General features: G+C 33.8%; 1 protein-coding gene across 1 annotated transcript; it reads right to left on the bottom strand.

The window, feature by feature from the left end:
- Positions 1-15,240: 15,240 nt before the first annotated feature.
- Positions 15,241-16,495, bottom strand: LOC114300369 (uncharacterized). Its single transcript, XM_028245251.2, has 3 exons — positions 16,079-16,495; positions 15,809-15,988; positions 15,241-15,312 (listed from the first exon to the last, which is right to left on the bottom strand). Exons 1-3 carry the CDS (start codon positions 16,493-16,495, stop codon positions 15,241-15,243), a joined length of 669 nt encoding a protein of 222 aa, XP_028101052.2.
- Positions 16,496-16,910: the final 415 nt, after the last annotated feature.

Genomic DNA, 16,910 nt, shown 5'->3' with positions numbered 1-16,910 from the left:
GAAAATTGCTAATTTCTTAAGAAATTTTAATACAAAAATAAAAGGTGTGTATGCAAATCTTTCATGTTTTTTATTTTATTTTATTTTATGAAAATACGAAAGTTGAAAAACACAGCCCTCTTATCTATTTCAATTTAGGCTTCTTGTTGGTTGGACAACATTTTTTAAGTGGACTTTTTTATCCACTCCACTCTAAAAAACCTTGATTAAGGTTTGTTTTCTTCATTAATTTTTGATGTGCTGAAATATGTTTAAAGTACTTTTTGAACTTACCAAAGATTTTTCACTCGAGTTTCTCTGTTTAAATATTATTGTATGGGGACAAATGTTTTGTGATTGATTGCATATTTATTTTTTCTTAACAAAATATTTTACTTCATGAAAAAAAAGAAGAAAAAGCATGATTTTAGTATCCATCAAATTGAGTTTATTATTTATTTTTTATTAGTTATGGCATTATGGATAAAATTATTTTCTTAATATTTTCTTTGATCAGCCTAATTATTTTATGTAATTTGAAAAATTAAAATAAATTTTAAATGTTTATATAAAAAAAAAATATTTTGATAGGTCTGATTTAACACGTTCTTATGTGGCCCCTAATAACAAGGAGACTAGGTGGGATCTGGGAGGGCACGTACTCCTAAAGTTTTGTAATTATATTAGTACCCCTATATATAGATTGTATCATGTATATCCTCTATAAAATTACAATAGTATCCCTTCTTAAAATTATAATAGTATTTTTTTTTTTCTTCTAGGTACAAGGAACCTAATAAAATGAGTCCTTCTATTATATACCTTCAAAAGGGATGTAGTATATACAAGTTATGACTTTGTGGTATTGATATTGTAAGTCATGACCACTATGTAAATTATAACCAAGCAACACATCTTCAATCATAATCAATAAATAAATAAATAAATAAATAAATCATAATAGGTTATAACTAACATCAGAATGAATTATAAAACCATCTCCAACGCTTCACTAAACCTTGCATCAGATTTGAAATTTGGTGAAAAAATCACTTTTTGCAGCTCCAATGGTTTCATCAAATTGGTATCAAATAGGTGATTTTATAAAAACACATAAATTGAACACAAATTCGCGTAAATTTGTAAAAACTTACATGATTTTGTAAATTTACGTGAATTTCTATTTAACTTATGTATTTTTATAAGATTGTTTATACAAATTTATAAAATTTACGTAATTTTACATTAGAGTTATATACGGAGGTGATTTGGGAAACTAATTAAAAGTTAACTTTTAACTTTTAATCTATTTTGAGTCATGTCACTTCTCATATTTTTTTTATATATAAAAAGACAAAAAAATCTAAACAAATCAAAAAATTAATTTTTGATTAACTTCTCAAATCACCCCCACAATATATATTGCACCCAAGAATTTTTCAAATTACAACTATCAAACTTATGTAAAAAAAAAAATAGGGTGATTATTCAGTATTTTTAAAATATGAACACATGATATTTTATAAGATTTTGATTAATAAAAAGAGATAAAAGCTCATAATTTATATTAAAAATAAGAAAATAATATGAAATTAAATAATTAGTGATATGATATCCTGAAATTATTGAATAATTTTTCAAAAAAATATATACGTCCAAATCATTAAATGGAAACAATTCTGTCAAACACAGTCGAGTCTTATCCGAAATTGGGAGCGAGAGAAAAAGCCAAAATGTCAGCCAATCACGACTGAAACTGACAAGTGTTTCTCTCTGTTTCGCAGGCTCTCACATTCCAAACAAACACCTATCATTCAATTCATTCATATCCATATCCTTAATGTATTTTAAGAAGTAAATGTTTGATTAGATGAATTATAGCGGAGGGTTAAAACTAGGGGCAATGACATTGCACTTGTACTTTAAAATTAATTGCTAACTAATAAAAAAGTTTATAATTTTATATTTTAATATATGTAAAATTTATCATTAATTTAAAAATATTTTTATAAATACATTCATTTGATAATAATTTTATATTTTAATATATGTAAAATTTATCATTAATTTAAAAATACTTTTATAAATACATTCAATTGATATTTTTCCTTAAAATTATTAGTTTATATGACTTACATTTTATTAGGACATGTTTCTTTGGACGAATTATGTAACGCCCCGAAATAATTTGACATGAACAACCCACTTCCAAATAAGATATTAACCAAATCTAATTACATAAGATCAAACGTTTTACAAAATAATCTCACATGCGATTATACATTGATTGATAAGCTAGTACATGAATCTATAGCATGTAAAATCATCAAATCAAAACGAATAAGGCCCTCAAGGGCTTACAAGTCCAAAGGCAATAGCCCGGCTATACAAAATGGCCTCTCGGACCCATACACATTAGCCCTTGGCTTTACAAAAAAATTTACACAAAAATGTAAGAGCAAGCACATTTCACAACCACGTCCATGCCATCAACTCGGCGGGATCACCATATCTTTCTCTGCACCAAATTCCATATAAGTGAGCATAAAACCCAGTAGAGAAATCTAATAAAGTATATACAGTTATGTTAGAGCTAAAAATTTTAAACAGTGCCCATGCTGTGCCTTGCAAAAAAAGAATATACATTTCATGCTCTTCATATGGATTTTCATTTTAAATAAAAGTCTGCAATCTCAACACATTTCAATAACTTTCAATTTTAATCAACAGGGGCGATAAATACGATACTGGTACTTCCTAGGCTGGTGAGCCTAGGAATTACTTGTTGAGCCTCCTTGTAGACACCAGCGTAGGAATTACCAATGTCGTATTTACCGCCCCTGTTGATTAAAATTGGAAGCTATTGAAATGTATTGAGATTGCAGACTTTTATTTAAAATGGAAATCCATATGAAGAGCATGAAATGTATATTCTTTTTTTGCAAGGCACAGCATGGGCACTGTTTAAAATTTTGACATTGGTTTTTCCGGTGAATATGACACTGCGCAGGTAGGCTGCCCTCTCCCGCACGTGCGGCACTAATCCCCGCACGTGCGGCTAGTCCCGCACTTCCCCCTCCGCACCTGCAATTTAAGTAGAATGCAACACACTCAGACTCCCTTCCTCCCACACGTACGGCTTGGCCTTCCGCACGTGCGGCCCTGGCCCAACAGCCCAGAATTTCCTGATTTGACTCCCGGGCACTCCGAACCCAACCGCATACCCTTCGGAATAAGTGATAGTCAACATCGAACACAACTAGAATAGGGACTTTCATTTCAAGAATTATTTCCGAACGTTTCAAATTCCACAAGAACAAAAGAGAATGACGCCAAGAAGGAGGAAAAGAAGGAGAGAAAGAAACCCGGTCATCACAGACTAAATAAGGGAGGATTATAATCCATCGGATCGTTAGTCATACATTGTCTCTGGACTATTTGATTGGATTAGATTTGTATCTTATGTTTATTTAGTCATAGAATTGATGTCTGGATTGAATTATTTTTAGTGAATCCAATATTTGGTTGGACGGACTGGATAAAGATAAATGTTCAAAAGATTATTTTACCCTTATAATTTATAATTTAACAACACTAAAAATTTTTAATTTATAAGGCCATAATTTTTAATTTATTATTTTTAATTAAATTAAATTTATAATTTATATTTTTTATTTAATATATAATTTTAAATTAACAATACTAAAAAAATAATTTTCTTTAATATATAAATTTAATTTTTTAACGGCACTAAAAAAAATTAATTTATAAGGCTATAATTTTTAATTTATTATGTTTAATTAAATTTTAATTAAAATTTATATTTTTTATTTAATATAGAATTTTAAATTAACAACACTAAAAAAAGATATTAAATACAAGAGGGTCAAAAACACAACTTCATAAGCTAATCCCATGGGATAATCCCATGATTTCTATCCCAGCTCCCATGGGATACAACAATCCAACAAATATGAAACTAATAGTCCAGAGCAAAAATTGACTACCGAACAACGGACTATTAGTCCATCCGAACTAATAGTCCAATTCCATACTTCAATCCTTCAAAACAAACCCCTTCTTAGTGTTATTAGTATGACATATTATAAGTTAAAAATTGATAATTAAAAAGTATAAAAGTTAAAAATATTACTCTCCTCACTTTTAGATAATCAAATTTTTAAAATTTATTTAAGCTATTTTTGTCTAATAAATTATAAATAGAAATTATACCAAATAGTCTGATACCAACTTTTAAATTAAAATAAGTTATAATAAATTCATTTAAGCCGTAGGAAACAAGGCCATTATTTAGGTGTAATTTTTTTTTTATATATAATATCTGGATTAGATTAGATGAGCATTCTATTTAATAAAATTGATGAATTTTTTAAGGAGAAATTACATTAACACTATGTCAGATTAAAATATTTACAAACAAGTGGAAAATAATTAAAATTATAAGTTTTTCTATTTTTTTTGTAAATAATTTTTGTTGTCCCTATTGATGGGTAATTCTCCCATTTTTTTAATCCTATAACTAACAATGCAAGATAAATATATAATTGAGATTATATATTTTTATATTCATTGAAAATAAAACATGGATAACTAATCATATACTAATCAAATAGATTATTAATCATCTTACTATTAATTCTATTAATGAAAGAGAAACTAAGAGATTGTTTGTAAACTCTTAGTTATTGGTAAAAAAATTACTAAAAATGTTAATAAATACCAAAAAGTCAAAGATTTATTTTTATTTACTTTACTTTTTGCATATCTTTTTGTTGTATAAATTGTGGGATCACATAAAAAAAATAAATTTATATTTTATATTTGCAATTATAGACTACAACATCATGCTACAAATTACAAGTAGAAGAACAGAAATACATAAAATAAAATAGCAATAGAAGGCAAACCGAAGCCTGTAATAGATAGTGTTTTTAAAACAGATTCGTCACCTCACCGGTTGGGAGTTGGAGGTTGTTTGACGTCTATCTCCCAAGATACAATGGTTGAACCAGCTACAACAAAAGCACCAACTGCATAGCCTCAGTGAACAAAACTAAGGCAGCACTCTCTCACTAGGAAGAATATAAAACTTGGATGAAAAATTTTGAACACACAATGATAGCAAAAATTTCTTGTGTTGAAGAATGAAGGAGATGGTCTCCTTTTATTCACATAGAGGGAGATAGGAAAATGCTCTTGTAACAAATGCAAGAGATTTAATTTTTGCAAAACTCTCAATTGATGGCAAGGCTTAATTTTGCAAAACTCTCAATAGATGGCAAGACTTAATTTTGCAAAACTCATAATTAATGGCTTTAATCTATCATCATTGTAGAGGAGTTATACCCATTTTATACACATGTGCAATGTGTATAATTCTGCAATCACCTTTTGCAACACCTCTTTCATGAGGCCAACTTAATGAGTCAATTTCTCATTCAAATCTTAATGGTTTTTGGTCTTTCTTTTTGTGGTGTAAAGATTTCATTACAATGAATCTAAACTCACTTTAATCCACCTCAATTGAGGACTGACACCCACTTTAATATTGCATTAAAGTCACCAAAAAATCATTATTTTTCCAACAGTCCCCCACAGGAATAAAAATTGACCGAATAACAACAAACGGAGAACGCTTAACAACAAAGACTCAGAGAGAGTGCAACGGAATAACTCCGGCATCGGAAAAGGTAACTTTTGGCTTTGAACCCCTCCTAGTGAAGTCTATCGGATTTACTAATTGTCCAGTGAACATGAAGTCTTGAACTGTTCTGCCATTTATATAAACCAAGACAACAACTCTCACACAAGAATTACTCCAACCATCGTTTTGTTCTCACTGTTGTGTCTAGGTTGGCGTGGAACACTAGCCTGGTTCTGTAAGTGACTTTAAAGAATTTGACCTTACCAATTCCTAAAGAAGCGGCCCCATTTCACACTCACATAGGTGACCTATATAAGGTATCTCATTATACCACGGTTAACTATTTATATTACTTAGGTCATTAAAAACATTAGCTTAACCTTCCACCCCCACCAGGTATCACTGTACGAAGGAATGGGCAAGAGGATTTACCTCTTTAGTGACTCACCCGTTACACGAAATTAGGTTGTCCCTTTGAACCTAGATCTTAGGATCTCCAGTCAATTAGGTTGGGTTTTCCGTTCTGGTAACATTACTAAAGGCCTTAACCCCATTCCTCTTGATGACGTTTCTACTAACTCTTGAATTCACCCTTTGGTTAGCGGATCCACAATATTGTCCTCAGACTTTACATAGTCTAGAAAGACAACTCCATTAGAGAATAATTGTTGTATGGAATTATGTCTATAACGGATATGTCTAGACTTTCCATCATATATATGACTCTATGCTCGTCTAATCGTCGATTGGCTATCACAATGAATACATATAGCAGGCACAAGTTTTGACCAATGTGGAATATCCTCAATGAACTGGCGAAGCCATTTAGCTTCTTCAGTTTCTTTATCCAAAGTAATAAACTCATATTCCATTGTTGATCTCGATATACACGTTTTCTTGGAAGATTTCCAAGACACGGCTGCCTTTCCGAGAGTAAACACATAACCACTAGTGGGTTTGGAGTCCTTTATATCAGATATCCAATTAGATAGTGCTTTTGTTGGTCCTTTATATCTGATATAAAGTATCAGATATAATACCCACTAGCACCACTAGGTATAATACCCATTATATCCTTCTAGTACCACTGGGTATCTAGTATAATGCAACCCATAATCCCGAATGTAGGGTAAATAACCTAACATCCGCGTAATGCCTGTCCAATGAGTGGCATTCGGATTACTCGTGTATCTACTAAGCCTGCTAATAGAGTAGGCTATATCCGACCTTGTACAACTTATCAAATACATCAAACTTCCAATGACCTGAGAATATTCTAATTGAGAGACACTCTCACCATTATTCTGAGTCAAATGTAGACTTACGTCTACCGGTGTCCTAGACACACTTGTATCTGATTTACCAAATTTCTCAAGTATCTTCTCAACATAGTGAGACTGAGAAAGTACAATACCACTAGATGTTCTAGTAATCTTAATACCTAGAATTATATTTGCAAGGCCCATATCTTTCATGTCAAACTTAGAGTTTAACAATTTCTTGGTAGTTCTAATCATCTCATCATTACTACCAACAATGAGTATGTCATCTACGTATAGACACAAAATGACATAATCTCTGTCAGTGTCTTTGACATATACGCATTTGTCATACTTATTGATTTTGAATCCATTTGACAACATAGTATTGTCAAACTTCTCATACCATTGTTTAGGAGCTTGCTTCAAACCATACAATGGTTTGACAAGCTTACAGACTTTCTTATTTTGTCCTGGAGCTAAAAACCCCTCGGGTTGCTCCATGTAGATTTCTTCATTCAAATCTCCATTTAAAAAAGTTGTCTTTACATCCATCTGATGTATTTCCAGACTACGTAAAGTTGTTATTGCAATCACTATGCGAATGGTTGTAATCTTTGTCACAAGTGAATGCGTATCAAAATAATCCAGGCCTTCTCGCTACCTGTATCTTTTGATAACTAGCGTAACTTTATACTTATCAATTAATCCTTCTACTTTTATCTTTCTTCTAAAGATCCCTTTGCTCCCCAAGGCCTTACTGCCTGGGGGTAGATTAACCAACTCTTAAGTATGGTTCTGTAAGATGAAGTCAATCTCACTCTTAATTACTTCTTTCCACAAAGGACTTTCAGATATAGTCACAGCTTCATGGAAAGTTCGAGATTCTGCCTCTAACATATAAGTCAAGAAGTCTGAACCAAAGGACTTCGCAGTCCTAGCCATCTTACTCCTTCTTGGCTCATCTACTTCCTTAGCTTGATCATTAACTTAATCATCTACTTGATCATCTATGTGATCATTATCACCTTCAACCTCTTTCATGGAACTCGAAACCCCTTCTTAGAGACGACAAAGAAATACATTTTCAAAGAAAAATGCATTTCTAGATTCCATGATAGTATTCTTGTGTATACCTGGAATAGCAGACTTAAACACAAGAAATCAATATGCAATGTTATATTGTGCATAATCGTTGAATACAAAGTCAACGGGTTTTTAGGCTTATCCTAACCCTCTTGGGTTTAGATATTACCATTTTTTGCATGACACCCCTACATTTGCAGAATTTATACAAAGGCTTTTGGCCTTTTTCCAAAAATTTATACAGGGTCTTCAAATAATTCCTTGTGTCACAATGATTATAAAACTCTCAAAATCATATCACAATAAATACATTCCCAGAATGCCATCAACCGAATTAGGCACCCAAACATATTTGGTCCAACCTATCACTCTGAAGCCAATAGTTTTACTATTAGGAAACACAAATTCAGTGTTCAATAGTCTACTATTCGAAACTTCATAACATGACCAGCAATCTTGTCACTAGGAATCACTAATTTCTCAGCATGTGGTTAGTAGACTTTCTATTACTAAGAATCACAATGTTTTAACCTGTGATCAGTAGTCACTTTACTACGAGGAATCGCAACGTCTTGACATAGGATCAATAGACTCTTTCATTGCTAAGAATCATCATGTCTTGACATATGATTAGTAGCCTCTCCACTACTAGGAACCATCATGTCTTGACATGTGATCATTAATTTGTTCACTACTAGGAACAACAATCTCATAACTGTGTAGCCAGTGGTTTAACACCTCCTAAGAACTGCTAGTTTTCTATCTTTGTGATCAGTGATCTTGTACTCACTAGGAGCCACCAATTTAAGAATATATTCGGAATTTTAAAATTTCAAAAATATATTTACCCACCCTAACGCGTTGTCTCATGTTTGCTTTTAAGCAAAGTCACATAGCAATCTTATATGCTATAATTGACACAACAATAATTTACTAATTGCCTCTGATTAATTTAGAGATATTATCATGCAATCTTATGGTTTCTTTTAATCACACTTGATCTCTCTAGATCTTCCTCTAAGAACCTCGCAAGGCTTAAGGTTGTCAGGTGGAACAACATTTCTATTGTCACCTCTTGAAGCCATTTTTGAAAAATCACAACAGAATGTTATTATGCTATTTTTCTAGACACCAAACTTAACACTAGAAAATCCAAAGTTTGAAATTTAATTCAAAACTGATCTCATCACTTACCTTAGAATTGAACATGGTCAGGAAAGTTTCTAAGAAGACTGGATGGGTCATACTGGTCCCACTTAAGACCTAGTTAACCTTAGACAAAATTTTCAAGAGCATGTTGACTCCTAGTTCATGGGAAACAAATTTATAATTAAGTTTTCTAGGGGATAAACCAAGCTAAAATAAACTAATTCCCAAGCAAATAAAATTTGCTACCAAAATTACATCACTCATAAAAGTAAACCCATACTACCAAAACTGACCTCATTATTTTTGAATAAAAATTAGAAAGCTAATGCTAAATTTGGTTTCTTTTCTCAAAACCAAAACACTCTGAAAATAATTAGATTATAAACCAAAATACTTTGGAAATAATCAGATTATAACCAAAGACTTTCTCCAAACTTGATTTTCCAATACTTTGGGAATAAAATGATTAAACCCAAAGATTTCCTCAAACCCCAAAGGTTTGAAACCAAATTCGTCTTAGTTGTCATTTTTGAACAAATAAGAACTACTCTTCGGGAGCCTCTATTTACACACCATAATTTATCTCAAGGCAAACCACTTCTTAAGGCACACCTTTAATAATTTGATAAATAAATATTTTGCTCAATACACATCACAAATTTGCATATTTACCCTTACTCACACATCCCACCCACCACAATATACCCACAAACTTCCATCTTTACCCTCACTCACTCACACACCCCACCCACCCACGATATTCCATCTCCACCTCTATACTCTGTTCAAACCAGTGAACACCCATTGCTTAAAACACTGTTTTTATCATGAAAGACGTTGTCGGTGGTGCTCAACACAGTTGGAAACAACTTCACATTGGAGATTCAGTAGGTGAGTTCTCATTTGGCTTAGATTTTAGAGTTTTATGTACTTATTTCCATTGCCATGAAATTTGTATTTGAATGAATCAGTTTTCGAACCGTCCGACACTGGATTTTCGAACCCCAAACATGTAACATTCGTTCGACACTTGATTTTTGAACAATAGCATTTTGTACAGTTTGTTATTGTCGAACATGTTCGATATCGTAGTGTCCAATCTAAATTAGTAATTCAGATGTAGATTGCCGAACACCAATAACATGTTCGTATAGATACTATCGAACAATATATGATTTTTTTTTGTTTTTGTTGTTGTTGTTGTGAACATTAATGTAGGGAGACAAAGTTCAGTGAGATCACAAATAAATGAAAATAAATGAAACAAGCATTTAGATGACTCTTGTTTTAGCTTCCCTTCTTCTTCCATGATGTAACTGTCACGACTCGAACCCGCTCCCATGGGTTAAGGACATAACCGGCCAATAATCCTGAGATTACCTACGGCCTCAAATCGATCAGACATAACTCGTTAGAGTAAAAGGGGTCAAATGGAAGCAAAATTTAAAACTTTGTCCATAGAGCTGTGCATACATGGCACATCATAACAAACCATATATATGCATATTAATAACTCACATTTGAAAATACAGTAGCATACGGTTCTGTACAGACAGGATCATATAAGTCTAAGTCAACCCATGAAAACTATATACAACGTAAACCAAAGTCCTCGCCAATATGACAAAACAACATAAAATAACAAAAGGGCGAAGACGTGTCTCGTGCGTGAGACGCAAGGGCTGACTCTTCAAAACCTTAGTTGTTCCATACAGACTTCACTGAGGCTGGGTCTGGACCTCTCTTGGCTCACCTACAAACACATGAATGAGCGTGAGCGAAAGCCCAGTGAATAATGTCAAATAAAGAAGATGCATTAGAACAACATACATCAAACGGCCTTAGGCCTAATTCATATTGCCATCAAGTGTATATATATATCAAGTAACTGCGGTTCCAAACACATCAGACGGCCTCGGGCCCACCATTCATGTCAAACGGCCTTTGGCCCATTTATCTTTCATTCATATCAGACTGGCCTTTGGCCGAACCATTCTTTCAATCATGTCAAACTGGCCTTTGGCCCATTCATTCTATCATTCAGATCATACTGGCCTCTGGCCCATTCGTTATCATTCAGATTAGATTGGCCTCTGGTCAATTCGTTATCATTCAGATCATACTGGCCTCTGGCCCATTCATTATCATTCAGATCATACTGGCCTCTGGTCCATTCATTATCATTCAGATCGTACTAGCCTCTAGCCCATTCATTATCATTTAGATCATATTGGCCTCTGGCCCATTCATTATCATACAGATAAATAGACTTATAAGACTTACATAGAAGTAAGCAATTGGACAAATGATATATTTCAAATATCTTAAATCAGATATTACTCACAGTGATCGGTTGGTTGATTTGCCCTGGAAATTGACCCTACACATCACATAACACATATGGGTCACAAACAATTCAATCCGTTCTTAATTCACCTATTCTTCTTTAGGCTTCATTCTTATCCTTTAACTCAATTACAATGCTCAATGTATGCCTAAGAGTACTTAGAAGTGAAAGAAAACAGAAAACGAAACACAGAATGCCTTTTTAAAATTTCAGAAACAGGGGTTCCCGCTCAAGCGGACCCAATATGTCTGCAAAAGTGCTGGTTGCATCAAATTTACGCTCAAGCGTGAAGTTGGGTGCTCGAGCGGAAGTTCAGTCTACATAGCTCAACACTCGAGCGTGAACTTCCCCCGCTCGAGCGGACATCCAAGTCTGCAAAAATACTGGGAGCCCATTTTTCCCGCTCGAGCGTCGGTTCCTCCGCTCGATCAGACATAAAAAATTTTGGGTTTTCCAGAATGGTTCTTGAGCTCAAATTCAATATTCCAACTAACATTTCTTGCATATAATGGCTCAAACTTCATATAAAAAAGTACTAACATGGTATAAACACCAAATTACAGCACAATGAAGCTCAATTCCTTGAATTACTTACATGCATGCCTCAAATTGACCCAAACTCATCACCAACACATTAAATTCAAACATTCAAAATCACACCTCCATGATTTGCATATGCATGTGGGAGATACTCATTATTCTCAACTTAATTGGTGAAGAGATGATCAAATACATGGACTTAAACCAAAAATTCAACATGGATCATACACATTGTGCTCAAATATGGAAATTTGAAGCCATTTCGTGCATGCATGTGCATATTGGCTTTCAATTCAACAAAACCAACTCAAATTCATCATACTCAATTAAATTCATGTTCTTGTCCATTAATCAAACTTGAATTCACAAAATTATAATTTAAAATTCATGTATTCACTTAGCTAGAGGCTTTAATCTTCCCAAATTATGGTCAAATCTAGAGTTGGCCTTCCAATCTTCACAAACTTGAGCTAAACACCCAACTCTCCTTCTTCCTCTCTCTCTAGCCGACCCTCTCTCTTTTGCTTAGAGTTAAAATCAGCCAAGTTGAGTAAAAGAGAGAGATTGAGTGTATATGGCCCTTTATATAAAAGTCCCACTAATCAAAATTATAAATATTAAATAATTGGGCACTATATTCTTAATTTAATCTAATTAATTCGATCTGAATCAATTTCCAACTAAATTTCACCGTAGGCTCTAAAAATTATGCCAATCACAATGGCGCGATCAATTTCAGTTTCTGTGGCCGATAAGGCCTTCAATTTAAATTCCAAAGCAGGTAGTCAAACATATATTCCTATGGTGAACAGATAGAAATTCAAAATCACATATTTTCACATAATGGCACATCAAATCATATCAAACACATAATCATATTCATATTAAGGACCAATCAGCATAATAAGGAACAGGGTTATCACAGCAACACTATCTGAGTTTGTTTTTGGACTCTTTCATGTGGGCTAGTGCTAGCCTGTCAAGGGGTTTGGATGTGTAATAATGGTGATTTGTGAAGATGGAGGTCTTGGTTGTCATGTAGTTTTCAGCTCTCAGTGGCTATGTGGGTGGTAAACTGATAAAGTAGGTATAAGTCCCTTTAAGGACCATTGTCTTCTACTCTCATTGTAAAAGGAAAACTACAGCAATACTATTCTACACACAGACCCATCTCTCTCTCTTTCTCTCTCTTAATATACTTTTCTTGTGTATGGACTAGCTAAGTTTGACTCTACTAATTGTAAGCTATTTTAACCCACAATGATGTAGTTAAAGTGAATTTTCCTTGATCTAGAATATGATATGGTATTTGTAGTATTCAATTTCTTCTTTTTATGCACCTGGCTCAATAATGTGGCTTACATGCAGACATGAGGGCTAGTCTTTAATACCACAGGACCTTCAAGATTTTGATGGCCATATAATCGAGACAATATTTTTTTTCTTGATAATGGTGCTTTTAGTTTTTAGTTTATGAAAAAATTCAATAATTCAGACCACTTTTAATTTGTGTCAACCTATTGAATTCAACAAAATTTTGGGATGGGCCCGTAGGCTACTTGGTTGATAGGATTCCACTTATAATTGATTTTTGATTTAGCTTGATTTTTGTTAATAAAATAAAATACTTTCTGCCTTTGTAGAAGAAAAAAGAAAAGTTGTTCAAAATGTTAATTATTATTGTTTGGAGAGAACTATGTGCTGCGAGTTCTAATTCTGTCGAACAGTTTTTTTTTTTTTCCGTCTTATTGATTTCTTTGTTGTGAACATTAGCTAGAGGGCCAGACAAATAGATTACACAACCACTATGCTTTCATAAAATTAATTTATTATGCTTTCACATAATCAAATAGAGTGTTACTTATGTGCTATGTTTGCCATACTAGGATCTGCTTAATTTATGCTTTTTTTTAAAAAAAAATTTTGTAATTATTTTTTTAAATCAAGGATGTTACCCAATGTTGGTATGCAGTCCCAATCAATTCTACAAAACAAGTCATTGTGGCTTATTTCGAACTTAAAGAAATAAGAATTTGAATGATTATGAGTATTTTAACATAAATGATTCGTGTTACTTCTGTTAACTTTATTGTTTTCTGTTTCATTTTCAGAAATGGATGACCTTTCGCTTATTCCACCCACTGCCTCAGAGAGACGACGTCGTGCATTAACAAATACTGGTCGTGGCCGAGGTCGAGATCGGGGTCGGGGTCGGGGTCGGGGTGATGATATTGTGTTAGAGAAAGCACTTCAAATCTTGGAAAAGGATGTGATTGATAATGGTTTAGGGGATGATGATGATGCTGCTGATGTAGATTAGGCTGAGGAGGTACTCACTGGTCCATTTCCTGGGAGGCCATCAGATCCATCAGTACTGAAGAGCTTTAAGGCACATATTGCAGTAGCTATATGAGAGCAAAAGGTAGTATACATTTTTTTCCATGTTTGTTTCATTTAATTATTTATTGAACAAAATTATTTATGTAAATTATTACTTACCTTCTAGGAAAGGAATCCCTTAAGGTGTTATAATCATGCGTCCAAGATTCTTGAGTGACGGTGGTGGTCAAGAACTGACAATAGAAGGTTTAGAGACATTGTGCAGCAGTCAAGCCTAACTTCTTTGGTCCATTGCACATATTGGTTCGTGAATAGGATTGTCATATCTGCATTTGTTGAGTGATGGCAACCAGAGACAAATACTTTCCATTTGACAGTTGGTGAGATGACAATGACATTGGATGATGTGGGTACCATCTTGGGGATCCCTATCATAGGTAGATCAGTTAGTCCTGCAACTTTGATAGATCAACAGTCACATGCACTTGTGGTAGATGCCTTGGGAGTTGATGATACTGAAGCAACTAAGGAGCTATCATCTACTAGGGGACAATCAGTGAAGTTAGAGTGGTTACGGAGCAAATTCAGTGGTTGCAAAGATTCAGACACCGAGGAATCCATAGCTTATGCTGCCAGAGCGTATTTGCTATTTCTATTGGGATGTACACTGTTCAGCGACAAGAATGGGACGAGAGTTCCTGTTGTGTACTTATAGTTGTTGATGGATTTGTTTGATATTCATACATATGCTTGGGGTGCAGTTACATTGGCATATTTATACCGATAGTTGGGATTTGCCATGAGATCAGTTGTTCGACAGATGACTGGTTACATAACATTGTTGGAGACATGAATTTATGAGCATTTCCGGCCATTTAGACCTCACCAAAACATGGAATATACTGTACAATTGTCTCACATGCATCAATGGACTCCTCGTCGAGAAGCTGGCTCAACGATATCACACCTAGAGATGTTATGGGAGGAGCTTGACAGATTGACATTTGATTAGGTATACCAATTAATATTAGTGTAATTAAGTTTTCTTATTACATGTCACTCATCAAGATTTCATTTGTGTTTCTCTCTTAGGTTACTTAGGATCCATATCGACATTTCTGTCAACATCACCCATGTCATGAGATCACATTTTATACTGGCTGTTTGAAGTGTTTGGATGTAGTTGAACCCTATCATCCTGAAAGGGTTCTTAGATAGTTTGGTAGGGTTCAGACCATCCCACCTACGCCACTCGACCCTATTCGCAAGTAGTCTAGTAAGGTGTTCATTGTATTCAAGCTCAGTTGAGGTGAGTACTAAGAAATTCCATGAAGAGATAAATTTGTCCCATTCCTCTTTACTCTTAAATATTTTCTTGCTTTTTGCTAGTAAATTTCTACTAATATGCCATCAACATAATAAATGTCGAGATGTAGAAAATACCCTATCAATAGCATTCATCAAAGCAAGATCCTTGTCTATGACAATCACCTCAAGAATAGCAATGTCATCCAAGAGACTACGCAATGTAGTTAACACCCAAACGTAGTTATCAATCTGCTCAAATTGGAGATATGGAAAGGCTACGGCGAATGACATATCAGTGGATGTCACACCAACTATCTCAAGAAGAGGAAAACAATATCAATTTGTCTTATATGTGCAGTCCATGATCAACACCTTTGGAAATGAACAGAGCAAATCTAAACTGACAAGATGTGCCCAAAACAAGTCCGTGACAGTCATCGTGTTGTTGTCACACCTATGGCGCTCAATGTAATTATGCTTTTCTAATTCACCCAACAACTGTTGTATTTGTGATCTCCCAGCTTTCTCAATAACATTATTCCTATGATGCACATTGTAAATGGTTTTCATAGTGGTTACGTTCAAAGCATCATTTTGTTTCAATGTAACCAAAATCTCTTTTGGTTTGACCATGCTTTTGGATATATCCACTAATAATGATGTTTCTTCCTCATATAATCTCCCTGCAAATGAATGTCCTTCAAAATGTTTAGCAAGTGCATGGTTATGCATTCCACATGCTACATCTACTATCCAATCATCATCAGCCATCAACTTATGAGCCCTAAACTCAAAGGGACACCCGCATTTCATTGTACCCATTATCTTCACAATTTTTTTTGTTTGAATTATCTCCTTTTAATTTCTTATGAGCATTGTATTGACCACTTCTCTCACAGGCAAGATATATCCTTGGTGTCCTATGACCAACACCATAGTCCGATGTCTTGATGACAATCATAAACCCATTTTTCCTTCCAACGTCTCGTACCTAATCGAGCAATTCTTCTTTGCTCTTGAAAACCTACAAGTCAAATTCAACAAAGTCATTGAACATGTGAAAAGAAAAAGAGAAAAAAAACTAATTTTCGACATGAGACTACCTCATTAGTAATAAATTGACTTGTGTAGTCAACAAGACCCCCAGATCCAACATTACTGCATTCCACGGATGCACAATTCTGGAAAAACCAAAAAAAAAAAATATAAGTGTTCAACAGTACAGAATTGAATTAAA

The sequence above is a fragment of the Camellia sinensis genome, chromosome 3 (assembly GCF_055761805.1).
Source record: "Camellia sinensis isolate YWXY chromosome 3, ASM5576180v1, whole genome shotgun sequence".
Lineage (NCBI taxonomy): Eukaryota > Viridiplantae > Streptophyta > Magnoliopsida > Ericales > Theaceae > Camellia > Camellia sinensis.
The sequence above is the reverse complement of the archived record's forward strand: the minus strand, read 5'-3'. Positions and strand labels throughout refer to the sequence as shown.